The 16,279-nt window shown below is 40.6% G+C and overlaps 1 protein-coding gene across 1 annotated transcript; it reads left to right on the top strand.

Annotated features, from left to right (window-relative positions):
* Window positions 1-13,237: 13,237 nt before the first annotated feature.
* LOC307032950 (uncharacterized protein) lies at window positions 13,238-14,496 on the top strand (the record flags this gene model as incomplete). Its single annotated transcript, XM_079671223.1, has 3 exons — window positions 13,238-13,285; window positions 13,417-13,503; window positions 13,624-14,496. The coding sequence occupies 3 exons, from the start codon at window positions 13,238-13,240 to the stop codon at window positions 14,494-14,496; spliced, it is 1,008 nt and encodes a 335-aa protein (XP_079527349.1).
* Between the last annotated feature and the right edge of the window lie 1,783 nt (window positions 14,497-16,279).

The following is a 16,279-nucleotide window of genomic DNA, read 5'->3' as shown; positions in this document are numbered from 1 at the left end:
AAGTATGCCACTGTGTTTTCTGATGGATAATAATAATAATAATACATAATATTTATATATCGCCTTTTACGAAACCCAAGGTTTACAAGTCGGGTAGGGGGGGGGGGAGTAGGGGAAAAGAGGCAGACAGGTTAGGGGGGGGGAAAGCAAGTAGCGGAAAAATAAACCTATCAACTAACTATATAGTGGGTAAAGCCTTGGTGAAAAGGTGTGTTTTGAGGGCTTTTTTGAAAGTGTCCAGGGTTGGGCCGCTGCGGATTTCGAGGGTGGGGGATGCTACACTGAAAGCTCTGTCACCGAAAGTCCGCAACCTGGTGCAGGGGGTAGAGAGGAGATCCTGTCCAGACGATCGTAGCTTCCGGGATGGAGTGTGGTGGCGGAGAAGGTCAGACAGGTATTGGAGGGCGAGGGCATGGAGGGAAATCTAATGTTTGTTGTCCACAGCTGACGCTTAATCAACAGGACTTATTTCTGCGGACTGCACATAGTCCTTAGCAACGGTCATGTTATACATAGCGGCCAGTGGTGTAGTGGGGATTTTTTTACTGGGGGGACGCTATTTTAATTAGGTCATCCCAAACAATGCCACACAAGTGAGCAAGCGCACAGTTACAAAACGGGCAGACAGGTCCACAGAAACTACCGGTATGCTTAGTCCTACTTTAGTTACTGTACTGCAAAAAGCAGACGGCGCTGCACTCAACACACACAGACTTAAAACCATGGACACACTGGCACATAAGTTACATAAATAATTTATAGGTCTAAATTGCATAAGCTACAGTATTGCAACTAAGCAAACAGCGCTGTTTCTCTCTCTCTCTCTCTATCTCCACTTTCAAAATCTATTTAAAACTCATAACAAACAAACAAAATTCCCAAAGTTGTCCTGAAATTTACTTATTAAATAAACGAAACAAAAAATATAGCCTACTTATGCAAACAACATTGAATCTGGACTTGAAATTATTCTGATTAGGCCTAGTGTTAGAAATTAAAATCAATGTTTTGATGGTATAATGTAGCTTAAACATACCGTCAGTTTAAACGCTCTTTTATACTGAAAAACCAGAAATTCTTGTGCACAAGCAGTCAAGCTTTTATTCTGAAAATTCTTCATCTACGATTAGCATTTAGCATATGGCTAATATACGATTTCCTAAAGAGGTGAATTGAGTAGCGAAATGACGTGGTGTGGTGAAAACAGAAGCCTACTGATTTAACACTACAACTATAGATGTCGAGATACTACCATGCTGAATATTAAATGAAAGTACAGTTTATTTGAATACACTATTGTTTACAGACGAGAGTAGCATGTGACAACATCCGGAATGACCGGAAACCAAACCAGCCGTGAAGCATTTTCTGTATGTTTTAGAGTATTGATTACAGCGTTTAGAATGTGTTACATGAAAAGTGATGAAAGAGAATATGAGGAGAAAAGGCGTGTTAAGCATATAGTGTAAGCAGTGTAAAGACTTCAGAACAGGAGTGATGTGATCCACTTTCTTAGTGTTAGTGAGGACTCGAGCAGCTGCAGCTTTCTAATAGATTTTTTAGTGAGACCTGTGAAGACACCATTTCAGTAGTCCAGTCTACTGAAGATAAAAGCATGGACACGTTTTTCCAAATCCTGCTGTGACTTTAGTCTTTTAATCCTAGATATGTTCTTTAGGTGATAGTAAGCTGATTTAGTAACTGTTTTAATGTGACTGTTGAAACCAATAACTAATTTAACCCGCTGACAAGAGAGCCTACCTCCGAAGATCGTGACTGGCTGAGGGACAGACTCGGGGGCAGGTTCTCAGGAATTTCTTGGCTTCTCTCCCCCGAGCCAGAAGAGGAACACTACAGCTTGGAAACACTTACTGTTCCTGAAATTATCAAATCTGTTGGGCATCAGGGACCTGAGGCAATTGTGGCAAGCATGGCATTGTCTGAAGAGCAACAGAGGGCAATTCAGGTGGCTACCACTGGTCAGCGAACCAGCCCAAACTGGCATTTGTTCAGGAAAGGAAGGTTGACTGCCAGCAACTTTGGAGCTGTCCTGAGGTCAAAGCGTGTGACTGCTTCCTTTATTGCCAGGGTGCTAGGGCAACAACAGGCCCTTGATGGTCTTTTGTCTGTACAGTGGGGGACAATGAATGAATGTGAGGGCGTCAGGGCATTCACCACTGCAACTCAGATGCAGGTCCATGAGTCAGATTTGTGGCTCTCCCAATCAGGAATGTTGGGGGCATCTCCAGATGGTCTGGTAGGGTCTTCCGCTGTGCTGGAGGTAAAGTGTCCCTACGGAGCAAGGGAAATGACAATTAGTGAAGCATTGCAAATCAAGGGCTTCTGTGTCAGTAAGGAAGGAGAAACATTCAGCCTGCGTGAGGAACATCCTTACTGGCACCAAGTGCAAGGTCAACTTCACCTCACTGCAAGAAAGAAGAAGAAATAATAAAATTGTGAATTGTTTTTAATTTACATTTACTCGCCTTTGCAATGTTGTGGTTGTTAGAGTATTAGGTTTTCTGTCAGCTCGTCTGTTGGGAAGATATAAAATATAGTTTCATGGAAGTCACACCGTCACATATACTGTAAGAGCATTAAGACATACAGTACATAGGCTAAAACAAAACATCTAAAGATATAACCTTGCACTTTGATAAGTCTCTTGAACATTTTCACTATTTTGACATTTTTATAGATGAAAATTGAACTAAAGAAATAAATGGTAGATTAATCCATATTGAAAATAGGTGTCAGCTGCTACACTAATTATAATAGTTATATTTCTTAATTAATTAAGATAAGATATTACTGTATTGATCCCAATTTGGGAAATGTTTGTGTTGCAGCAGCATAACAAGAAAAACAAAATATAAGTTATTATATATACAAAAGTATGTGAGGGATGGAATATTAATTTGAATATAAATGTAAAATGTACATGTGATTTTACGTCCAAGAGAAGCTATGGAGCAGAGAGTTCTCTGCCAGCCTGAGATGATTTGTTATTAGTTCAATATGTCAAACTGATTTCCCTGACTACAATCTTTAGTTACATGGTGAAACGTTATGCTGCTTGTACTAATAAGACTTATCATATAAGCCACACAGGTTTTAATAGGATGTATTCATTATCTTTACTTATGTTGCGGTCTTTTCAGCAGCGCCATCTCTATAACGGCGATACAGTCACTACCCATTATTTACATTTCACCGTGACATGGACAAAAATGTAACATCAGCTTACCTCATGGCACGAATCCAGACTCTCCTTTGGAAAACATTGGCCGGGAAACGATAGAACAAGCACGTTTCATGCGAAGACCTGTGGCTGCAACCCGGAGCAAAGCAACAAACCATTGCGTAGCTAACTAGTAGCGCTAGCTTTAGCTAACGTTAGCCAACGAAACAAGTAAAATTGGAAAACACTGGTAATTAATTATTCTATAATTTGTAAAACTACGGTGTTAAAAACGACAATTTCAAAAATACAGATTCTAATGGTCAGATATAGATATACAGATACTAAAGATAGGCAGGTACTTGCTTTTAAGCAGAACACAGGGGAAAACAAACTTAGCGGGAGTGTTTACGTGTTCGGCGTAATGACGTACAACGGCCTCGACAATTTCTGTAGTCCTATTCAGCCATTCGGTAACAACCATCGTTTTTCGGACACGTAAACTCTTCAAAAATCCCCAGTGGGGTCACTGCTGATGTATTTAAGGTCGTAGAACAAAACGTCAATTACCTCTTAAATTTGTGTCAACCACAGACCTTATTTCGAGCTATTTTCCAAAACCCTATGGAAAAAATGCATTGCTTTTTGAGGAAGGAACCGGAAGTGCCAAAAAGGCTAACTTACTTCTGGGTTTTACGACGCGTCACTGCAGTTCTCTATAACGGCACCGAACGGGGGATTCGCCCTTCTCTTCTTGCTCAGGAGAGCCAGATCACAGCTGTTTTCTACCGGAACAATATTCTGTCTGTAACACTACCGCGCCTTTTTTAATTAAAGTATCCCATTTGAATCTTTTCAGAGACTCCATTTAGTCTCATTTTAAAGCTTCTCTCCTGGACGCGAGAATAAAGAACATATTTAACACTAGCCTACGTTGCAAATAAGCAGACAGCGCTGCTTTTCTCACGCACGCACACACACACACACACACACACACACACACACACACACACACACACACACACACACACACACACACACACACACACACACACACACCTTGCGTTTTGAAGACTGATAAATCCGAAATGGATGAACAAACTTTACAGCCCAGTTTCCCAGCTTTGCAGTCTATCCACGGGTATGCCTCTTGTTTCCTCCGCCACATGTCCTCCGTCCATACCTCTGGGAAAGGTGCGCTTGAGCTAGCCAGGGGAACGTTGCTAACGCAGCTAACGTTAGTGCTAGCATTATTCCACATCTTTAGGCGGCTCTTTTGATGATGTAGTGCTAGTAGCAGCTTCACTTGTAGCTTCGGTGCTGCTAGCCTCTTTCGTCTTGTGAATTATATTCTTTTTAGAAAAGAAGTCAAGTAAAAAATGTTTGCCTGCCATTATAGAGTTTTTTCGTTAGCGTTCTTGAGGGAAAGAGCTGCCGCGGGCTGCCAGCGAGCTGACACATTATAATTACTGTGAAATGTATTATGTTTTTGTCATTATTAAAACAAATACACAACTGATAATACTGGCAATGATTTTATATGTATTAGACTATTCAAAAAAAGATCATGCTCCAAATAAGTGGGGGTACGGCGTACCCCCGCGTCCAACGCCCACTACACCACTGATAGCGGCGTTGTGTTAGCTAGTATTAACAACCTCTGAAAATTAACAATCAGAATCGAGTATTCAACTAAGTAATCATATTAAAAAGTATGATGCAGGATTGAGAGTGCTTATCTATATACAGACGGAAGGCATTATTATTTGATGTTGGCATAATTAACAATGAAATCTAAAGTTTAAAGCAGTGAGTGAAGGGTCACAACACTGATATCCATTATATGAACACACAGAGTGACAGAGCTACTGATACCTGACTACTGTTAGAAATTAAAATCAATGTTTTAATGGGGAAATGTAGTTTAAACATGCCGTCAGTTTTAATGCTCTTTTATACTGAAAAACCAGAAATTCTTGTGCACAAGCAGTTAAGCTTTTATTCTGAAAATCCTTCATCTACGGTTAGCATTTAGCATGTGGCTAATATACGATTTCCTAAAGAGGTGAATTTAGTAGCGAAATGATATGGAGTGGTGCAAACCGAAGCTACTGATTTAACACTACAACTATAGATGTCGAGATACTACCATGCTGAATATTAAATGAAGGTACAGTTTATTTGAATACATTATTGTTTACAGGCGAGAGTAACATGTGACAACATCCGGAATGACCGGAAACCAAACGAGCCGAGAAGTATTTTTTAGAGTATTGATTACAGCGTTTAGAATGTGTTAAATGAAAAGTGATGAAAGAGAATATGAGGAGAAACGGCGTGTTAAGCATATATTGAATGTGAAAAGAACCTATCCTCTGTTTAAATGCAATAACGGACATTGGAGACGAGGCGAGCCGGCTGGCGGGGAGGAGCCAGCAGAGGATATATAACAGCACCGGAGGAGAGATCCATTCTCTTCTCTTCCCTAACGAGAGCCAGATCACAGCTGTTTGTCTGACTGAACAATATCATGCTTGTGACCAACCCGCGCCTTTTTTAATTAAAGTACCCAATTGAACTTTCACAGAGACTCCATTTAGTCTCCTTTTAAAGCTTCTCTCCTGGACGGGAGAATAACGAACACAGTTAACACTTCATAAACTCTCTTCTTCTTCCTCTGTCTTTACAACATCTTGTATCTCCCTCCCTCTCTCCCTGCCTCAGTGTCTTTTGGTATGCTAACGGCCCGTCTACACTACAGGCATGAACAAATCTTGAAGCTGGGCGTGTCTGAAGCTTGGCGATTTTTTGCGACCAACCAATCACATGAATCTCCCGCCCCCGACAAAACAAAGCAATAGCAATGTTAAAACGAAGTAAACTGGATATAAACTCTCCAAACAGGCGAAAACCTATCAGTTTCACCCACTGTCTCTGCCACCTCCCTCCATGCCTGGTTCCTCCGGTTTGTATCCCGGTAAATAGTTCCGGTCGTAAAGAACCGGGTGATTTACTACCGTAATATCTCGTTTGGAATATGAGGAAATGAACTGCGGTCTGGCTCTCCCAGCTTGCACGCGGTTTGATTGGCTGAGCTTGCACTGGCGGGATTTGCATAAACGGAATTTGATTGGCTGATGCCAAGCATCGAGCTTCAAAAGTTGAACATTGTTCAACTTTTGATGCCGATAGATGCTCGTGATGCTTGCAAAGCCATGCCATGCTCCCCACAATGCAGTTCGTCGAAGATTAAAAATCTTCTACGTCACCCCATTCAAGTGAATGGGCGAAGCGTTGAAAGCATTTTTTGATGCCTGTAGTGTAGACGTACCGTAAGCAGCTGCCTATTTATAAATCATTGTGAGAGAAAACATAGTAGGGGACAAATAACAAATGCCCCATGTCTGCAGAGTTTGAGTGAGGAGAGATGGGGATTGTCTGCACGGTGGCTTTCCTACGAGGCATGTCACCCAAGTCGAATAGATGTGCATACCATTATCTTTCCCCAGTAGGCCTACATGGCGATAATGATATAAGACAGGGTGAGGGAAAAGAAAGGAGCCATTGTGCAGCGAGGCTGTGAGCCAGGAAGCGTGGCTCGTAGGCTGAGAGCCAATTTACTGATTCTCTGACGCACAAGAGTGTACACTGGGGAGCCAGTTCACTGCTGCTGAGGTATATGGTGGCCTAAACACTCGAAAATAGTGTAATATTTGTAATAGTTTCATTCAACATAAACATTGTATCATCAATTAACTGGAAGTGGAACAGTTCTTGACTTGCGTTACGTTGTGTTATCTGGTGCAAGTGGCAACACTAATATATGCCATTGTCCCCCACCACAACGAGGCTGGCCATTTCAAAAACTGCCAAACAAATAGAAATATAAACATTTAATGAAAATACAATTTCCACAACAAGCCACCGTATTTCAAAAACACCAAATGGTCGGGCAGATTTGTTTAATGCACCTGTTGTCTCGAGTGCCCGAGATCAATTTTGAATAACCTGGAAAAAGATTGTCTCACTATTTAATTTATGTTTTGACCTTAAATTATACACTTTTGTTGTATTTTGTCTGCATTTGCTATTGTCCACCTGTTTTAACTAAACCTGCTAGCATCAAAACAGGAAGGGAGGGGTAAAGTAGCTGCCCCAAATCCTGTAAAAAGATAGATGAATGTAATAAAAGCTAGCCAAAGTTACAAAGGGAAATAATTTCAGAGGAGTTTATCCATAATCAAGTTATAACATTTTAGAACTTTAATACACCTTTAAAAACAGAGAGAAACGGGCTACGATTAAAGAGCATGTCATTATGGTTCTGCTATTGATGTGATTGTGGCAAGATACTGTTCCTCAATCAGACTCTGGATGCTACCCCCATTATGACTAACTTTATTGAATTACATTTTCAATCAAAACAACGTTTTCCATGAGATGAATAGGTCTCATCGCAAACATCCCTTCATCAAATGTGTTTCATGGTGAAGTTTTTGTTAATTATTACCACTGCAAAAAAAGTTACGTTTCCATTTTCTTTTTTGTTTGTTAAAAAAAGATAGTTTTTTGGGGGCCAAATAGTTTCTACAGATGGAGCACTGAATTTCGGACTCCAGCTTACAGCTTCCTGCCTACCACCAGCCAAAGACCAGTATAGAGGAATGTTAAACCCTCCCACTATTTTCCAAGAGGGCGTTGCCAGATTTTCAATTTCAGGTTTTAACCAGGAGATGGCGCTTCATTCACAAATACAGAAAGACAAGTTTCATGGACTTTCAGGTGTGTTTTGAAGAGCATTTGAACACATAAATATTTTAGACCAACTAAAGTATATCTAACCTTATAATTCAATAATATATAGTCTTTATATATTAAATAATCATAATAATAATGTAAATGTTTACATTACACTTCTTTATTTGTTATGCTCATACTTTTACCTTTACAATCGTTTGCTTTAATATGCAGTATATTTTTTGTATATTTTTGTGTTTGCTTCCTCCTGCTCCCTTTCGGACACATACTGTATGATTTATTATTATTATTAATATGAAGATATTATTAAGATAAGATAAGATGTTACTTTATTGATTGAACATTTTAGTTTAGAATGTGCTGTCCCACGGTAATTCAGAAGGCTCACAGGTTATGGGATTAGTTTTGTATCATAAAGATAAAGCAACACTTTCTCAGAATAAAGCAAAACTATGAGTTAAAAACTATGAAAAAAAAACGAAGTCAAGCAAAATAAAATATAAGTTGCAAACAAATCATTTGTGTAATCATGTAAACTATAAGTCTTTTTTCTTTGTTTTAACATAGGTTTTTGTTTGCAGTTCTTGTTTCTTCTTTCTCAATGATCAGACTTTTGCTCTCTCTGCATCTTTCTCTTTTGCGCTCCCTCATTTTTTGTTTGAGATTTTGACACAAACATCCCAGGTGGGCGGGACTTTCAAGGGTGCGTCCCCATTGGCTACTCAGTTTTTGAGTGAAAGCCCACTACACCATAGATCATACAGTGCAACTCATGCAGCAAACTCCGGAGTCCACTCGTCCACGTTAGTGTCGGTGCCTCCTGGGGAGTTTTCATGAACATATCGGACTTATCTTATGGATTGCTGTGGATTATACTTGTGATGTGTAGTTCATACTTTATTTCAACTTTAAATATTTTAATACCTGAACACACTGCTGCTGTTAAATAATTTCCCAATTTGGGATTGATAAAGTGTCTGTCTGTCTATTTATTAGATTAAAAAAACACATCTATGTATTTTCAAGCTAAAGGTGATACACAATATAAACTGTATACTGTTATTTTTTCAAAGACATGTTACATTTCAAAAGCATATATTGCTATTTGTATACAAACAATTAAAGACTGCTTTAATTTAACAAATTCTGCAATATAAAAGTGCAGATTTGCTTTATTAAACAGAGCAGACCTAGGTTGCATACCAACACAATTAGGAACATGCTCACATCTCACTATGTTGGTCTGAAGAGCTGAAGCATTCATACACAATGGATACAAACTGTGTTGTTTCATTCTATATCCTGTGAGAACATGATATACATTTAGCATTAAAAACTCAACATACTATTCCAAGCCTGAGGAAGATCTGAATAATCAACAGATTTGAATGGAATCTCTAACATTTTCATGTAGAATAAAGACAAAAGAGTGATTATACAAATTACATTTATAGAAATTTGAACCAGAAGATGAAGTCTCAAATAATGTTTTAAATAAAAGGACATAAAACAAAAAGGTGGATAATAATACAATCTATTAAATGTAGGCTATATGTAAAGACATTTCTTGAAATGAAATGACACTGAGCAGGTGATAACAGTAACGCCAGCGTGGATGAAGCTGGTGCAGTTCTTTCTAAAACTAATCCCATAACAGGTCACATTCCGACCATTATTTAAAACAATAAAGTAGGTGCTTTCCCACCGTCTACAGTTTGATTTGCATAGAGGGAGCTATGTGGCTGAATGGCCAGCGATTAGGTGTGGCGCATTTATCATAGGTGATCAGAGCTAACTGCCTGCCGTCAGATTTCATTTAAAAAACAGGTCTGATTTTAAGCTTCATTCACAAATACAGAAAGACAACTTTTCCAGCACTTTCAGTTGTGTTTTGAAGAGCATTTGAACACATCAATAGTTTAGATCAGGGGTCGGCAACCCCTGGCACGCGTGCCAGCATTGGCACGCGGCACCGTAACCAGTGGCACACTAGGCATAAGTGGAATAAGTGTGCAAAATATTTAAATTAATTTTCGGATCCTGAACGCGAGACCGCCGCCAGAGCCCTCCCCGTTACCTCCAGAAGGAAGTCATGCACGCAACGCAGCCCCGCTCTCTTTATCTCCAGGTGACTTTCTGCCGCTTTCCTCCGTGGTGCAGTGCTGATCGTTTCACCGCGGAGGAAAGCACTATACTAATTGCAGTACCCATAAGGAGCTGTACAAATGACGCAGTTTTTGCGTGGCTGTGTTTCTTTAGTTGAAAGCCCAGTGGCGATCTGCTCATCTCTCATCGAAATAATATGCTACAAAGGGGTGGACTGGCCATCTGTGTGTTGAACTTTCCTGTCGGCTCCCAGACCGTAGTCGAGGAGGGCAGAAGCAACAAGCTTCAGGTTCAATAACCCACTTTAGCTTAAATGACTGGAGAGAGGCGAGCTCTTCTTGGGAGGACGTTGCATTTATTTAGCTGTTCTTCTGTTTCACAAAATACATCACAGACCTCTGTTTTTCTGCTTTCCCGTTTCACTTCCAGAAACATACACACGTTCCCTCACTGTCGCTCTACCATTCACAAACACACATGCACAAGCCGCACCCCTCTCTCTCTCTCTTAAAGGGACAGCGATCTCATCTCACTCTGCATGACCCTAATATCATAACTTGTGTGTTCTGGAGAATCACAGAACGGACGATCGTCCTTATTATTATGCCGTTTAAACCAATTATTTAAATATGTTTGTTAAATTCGGCATCATCTAAGTTGCGCTGACAGGTCCACACACTGCTTCCCCGCAGCGAGGCTCCCCCGCCCTCCTGCTGATAGTTGACGAGCGTCAAGCTCCTCAACCCCCCCCCCCCCCGCCCCCCCCCCGTTGATAATTATCGATCGTTGGCACGCTGATAACATTTTTTTTTTAAAATGGCACTTCATATCAAAAAGGTTGCCGACCCCTGGTTTAGATCAACTAAAGTATATCTAATCTTGTAATTCAATAATATATAGTCTTTATATATTAAATAATCATAATAATAATGTAAAGGTTTACATTACACTTCTTTATTTGTTATGCTCATACTTTTACCTTTACAATCGTTTGCTTTAATATGCAGTATATTTGTTGTATATTTTTGTGTTTGCTTCCTCCTTCTCCCTTTCGGACACATACTGTATGATTTATTATTATTATTAATATGAAGATATTATTAAGATAAGATAAGATGTTACTTTATTGATTGAACATTTTAGTTTAGAATGTGCTGTCCCACGGTAATTCAGAAGGCTCACAGGTCACATTCCGACCATTAATTAAAACAATAGGTGCTTTCACACCGTCTACAGTTTGATTTGTATAGAGGGAGCTCTGTGGCTGAATGGACAGCGATTAGGTGTGGTGCATTTATCATAGGTGATCAGAGCTAACTGGCTGGCGTCAGATTTCATTTAAAAAACAGATCTGATTTTAAGACTATTTCTGCGCTCATAAAGAATGATAAGAATAAGAATAATGCGTATTGAACTGGTTTCATTTATTAGTAAGTTTATTTAACACTAGAACCGCCAATCGGGTCAATTTGTGTGATGTGTGTTGTTTGTGTGCAATGTAACTTTGTTTCAATAAAATATTAAAGTCTCCCAGTCCGTGACTTTTCCTGAAAGTGTGTTATGTAGCACCCTATGTTGTTAAAAATTGCATTCTAATAGCGGGATTTGACGGGTTTAGATAGGCCTATACAAAAACCTCTGGCGGTTCTAGTGTTAAGGTAATTAGGTACAGTAGAAGCCCTTTTTTAAGTAAAAGTTGAAGATATAAATATTATTATGAATATGGATAAATACTAGGCTATTTATTATTATAAACGTTAGTTCATAACATCTATCACTGTGTATCTCACCATTCTTTAATTAAATGCTTGATAAATGCATGCAGATAAGTACAGTAAAACACGTACACAGATACATTATTTTGTATTTTTATTGAACAATGACAATTTCACTTTCCACTATGTCCACCTTTATTTTGCACAACCAATGGCAGAACTTTATTGAGGCCTGTAATCAGTCGACTACAGGTGTCTTGGGTCAGTCTTGTCTTCCAAAAATCCTCTATCGCTTGCATCAGCTCCTGCTTCGAGCCTGGTTTAGCCTCCTTCCGAATGTAGTCTTTCATCAAGTGCCAGACCAACTCGATGGGATTCAAATCCGGAGATTCGGGTGGAGTTTTAACCCAGTTTATTCCCTCCGCCGCAATTCCAGCTGCAGCCGCGCTGTGTTTCGGGTCATTGTCTTGGAAGAAGCGGTGATCTGACCCAAAATGTTCCCTGATGTATAGACCTGCAGCTTCCTTGATGTTACTGTTTTCAAAGTAGATTCTGTCCATGATTCCTTCAAAGATAACCAAAGGGCCTGGACCGTGGCGCGAAATCAATCCCCAGACATGCAACTTTATTGGATGTTTTGATTGAGGCTTTGCAACAGAATGGTCCTTCTTGTTGAAACTGAACCTTGCAAAGTGTTCCAGAGCTATTGTGGATTCATCCGTAAAAAGCACATCATGCCACGTTTCCCCAGACTCAATCCACTGGAGGGCTTGTCTCAGCCTTGCTTCTTTGTTGTGATCTCTGATCATTGGAGTGAAACGGGTCCTGCCATATTTCCAGCCAAGTTTTCTCCTGGCCTTGCGTATGCTGCTCAGTCCTAGCGAAACCCCAAAGTCCGCCTGAATTTTCCGCTTTACACCATGAGCCGAGAGCTCGTCGTCAGCTTCTGTCGCATTCTCGATCGCAGTCACGATATTGCTATAAAAGAAAAAGACAAAAGCCATCAGGGAAATGCAGATCAGCTGTTTACGATACGTGCTATACTATTAAATAAGGTAGGCTACTTACTGTTGGAGTTTTCTTGGACCTGAGCGGCGGGGTGGTTTCTCCTGAAAGTGGTTTCGCAGAGCGCTTTGTGAAACTTCTATGCCAAGGCTTGCAAAAAGTTCTTGGATTTCTCTTGTTGATTTTCCATTTGCCCGCATGACACGAATCTCCTGGGACCTCTATCGGTTGATGCGTGTCATCCTTGCTGTAATAGTAATACGTAATAAACCGGTTACGCAAATTAGTAGCCGACAAAAGTAGGTGCGGCTGTATACAGCTATCCTATTGGTGCGTCTATAGACGCACCAATAGCAATCCAGGTGCACGAACACCATGTACGATTCACAGATAAATAGAGTGCATAACTTGCTTTTGGCACAACGTCTTTTTTGTGAATCAAGGAAGAACGCACAACCTCTTTTTTTGCAGAATGGATTCCAGCAATTTTTACCAGACCCGGAGAAAACGTCTTGCACAGGTGAGCTGACAGATTTTAAATAGGCCTAACCTATACTCTGCCTTTTAGACCTACTGTATGTGTGATTATTTGTTAATTTCACTTGTGCTTATGTCTAATTGTGTTATATTCTTTATTCCTAATTCCTATAGTCCGCCCCGCTGGTGGTTGCAAAAAAAGTGAAGCCGTCTCCTGCGCCAAAAAAAACAAGCAAAGTCAGACTTGTTAAAAAGAAAGCGGTACGTACTATTGGCCCTCATTGTCAATCATTAATACTTACACCATTTCTATGCTATACAATATATTGTTTATTTCCATGTGACCACTGGTATTCATATTTTTGTTCTGTTTCCTATCAGGCCATCACACTTGCTCTGCTCCCGGCGTCTGCTTCGTGCACGGCTAGATTGGGTGACGCAGAAATTCGTGCACTTAAAATCCGGTTGACCGCCACGGAGGCACAAGTGTCCGACCTGATTCAAGAGCGGGATGCCATGAGGATTATGCAGCAGACTGCAGAGTCGGAGCGGGCTGCCATTACGTTGGCACAGAAGACTGCAGAGTCGGAGCGGGCTGCCATTACGTTGGCACAGAAGACTGCAGAGTCGGAGCGGGCTGCCATGAGGTTGGAACTGCAGCAGCTGAACACGAGCGCCTACCAACCCAGGCGACTGTTTGGGTTTGATGTGGAAGACGCAGACCCACAGCCTATGCAGCCAGATGTGCCAATTCCGGCCGCTCCCATACGGACAGTGCCAGCGTCCAATCCAGCGGTCACTCCGGGGTCTGCAGCAACAACACGACCGTCTGCCACACCTGATGCGCCCACACCTGATGCGCCCACACCTGCTGCGCCCACACCTGATGCGCGCCCACCTGATGCGCCCACCATCACCAGGGCAGTTTCCTCGGATCGCGAGGACATGTTCTTCGAGGACTGCTTCCAAAAGGGACAGCGTCGCCCTGAGAAATTTGCGGGGGATATGTTCATGGCCATGTTGCCATTTGAAACATATGAGAACATGGTTAGAATAACTAACTGGAGCGGGAGCAAAGGGAAAATGCCCCTTCCCCTCAATGTAAGGCAGACACTTGAGTCCAGTGTCTCCCGTCGGTTCCCAGGCCTGACCACGGACCAGTGGCATAAAATTAGGAACCGGGTAAACGAGAGACTGAGGAGCCCACGGAAAACGGATCCAGAAACACCTCGCCCTGGTTTCCGCCGCAGATAGGCATAGATAGGCCGCAGATAGCCTATGTGTTTGTATATATTATAAGATTCAGATTTTTTACGATATAATATTTTGTTAAATAAAAACATGGGGATGTTATGTAAATGTATGATCCTATCTGTGACATATCTTAACAATATTACACTCGTAAAAATAAATGGTAGACATATACAATTGTTTCCTCTTTTTATTTCTTCTGTACTGTATGGTGAATTGCCCTAATGTGGGACATTTTTTGCATTTCAGACTTCTGGAATATAGGCTATTGCGATATGAAGCCAATACAATAAATCAAAATCCAGTACCATTCTGAAATCCCCAGTATGTGTCCTAATCAGGGTTGGGTTGTAACGGAATGCATAAATCAGAATACTAAAATCAAGTAGGCTAACTGTATTCAGCTCGCGTTACATTTGAAAAACGACTAATCTGATTACAGTTACTTTCGTAAACCTGAAGTGAATACATTTTGGATTACTTATTGGAATTATTGGTGGAAAGATTTCCTCACAACATTTAATATTCATTACTAAAGGAACAGCCGAATCATCACAGCGCACAAAACCTAATAATTATAAGCCTGAATTATATAACATTTTATACCTAAAACATAAAAGCCACAATAAATAAATCACAATTATTCTAGTTAATTTTACCTAACGTATTGCTTTCAACCCACCAGCTTTTATAGTGTTGTTACGTCGCTAACTGTAAGCTTGTCACTCAGAGTAACCTACAGTTGATTTAGCTGCTGGAGAAGAAAGATCAGGGGGGGATGGGGGGAGAGAGCTGTGGTTGATGGGCCATTAGTTATGTCTTGCCTTTACTGAAAGGAGGGGAGGCAACTATTTTAAATAACTATAGGCCAATCTCTAAATTGTCAGTTCTGGCTAAAGTGCTCGAACGAGTGAGTGAGCAAGTAAAGGAGTTTTTATGTAAAAATGATATCCTGTCTAAACATCAGTCAGTCTTCAGAAAGAAACATAGCACCATCACTGCGACAATGAAAGTGGTGAATGACATTACTAGTATTTTAGATAATAAGCAGAGTTATGCAGCTCTGTTTATTGACCTTTCCAAAGCGTTTGACATCGTTGATCATCGATCTTAAAGCAGAGGCTACTCAGTATTGGCATATCCAGCCATGCAGTGGGGTGGTTTGTGAACTACCTGTCTGAAAGGTCCCAATGTGTTCACTTTGATGGGCTGTCTTCTGAGTGGTTAAACATTTCTAATGGTGTTTTAGGTCCACTTTTATTCTCCATATATATCAACAGGTTAGGTGAAAATGTGGATGAAGCTACTTTACATTTGTATGCGGATGATACCGTGATGTACTGTGCAGGTCCCTCCATTAAGGAGGCGGTTGTTAAATTACAGGCTGTTTTTAACACTGTTCAGACTCAGCTCTCTGAACTAAAGCTTATTTTAAATGTGGATACAACCAAGGTAATGCTCTTTTCAAAAGCTAAAAAGACACCAGAGCCTGTTTTAGATATTGTAACTACGCAAGGAATAAAACTTGAAGTGGTTACCTGTTACAAATACCTTGGTATCTGGCTTGATGACTGTCTCTCTTTTAAACTGCATGTCAATAAACTGCTAAAAAAACTGAGGGTTAGGCTAGGTTTTCTTTTACAGAAACAAGTCCTGTTTCTCACTTGAGGCCAGGAAAAGGCTAGTCACTGTGACCTTTTTACCTGTACTATGGTGATCTGTTTTATATGAATGCACCGGCCAATTACCTGATCAAGTTAGATGCCGCCTATCACAGTGCACTGAG

Source organism: Notothenia rossii, assembly GCF_949606895.1.
Source record: "Notothenia rossii genome assembly, chromosome: 3".
Classification (NCBI taxonomy): Eukaryota; Metazoa; Chordata; class Actinopteri; order Perciformes; family Nototheniidae; genus Notothenia; species Notothenia rossii.
This window is presented reverse-complemented; position numbering and strand designations above follow the sequence as displayed.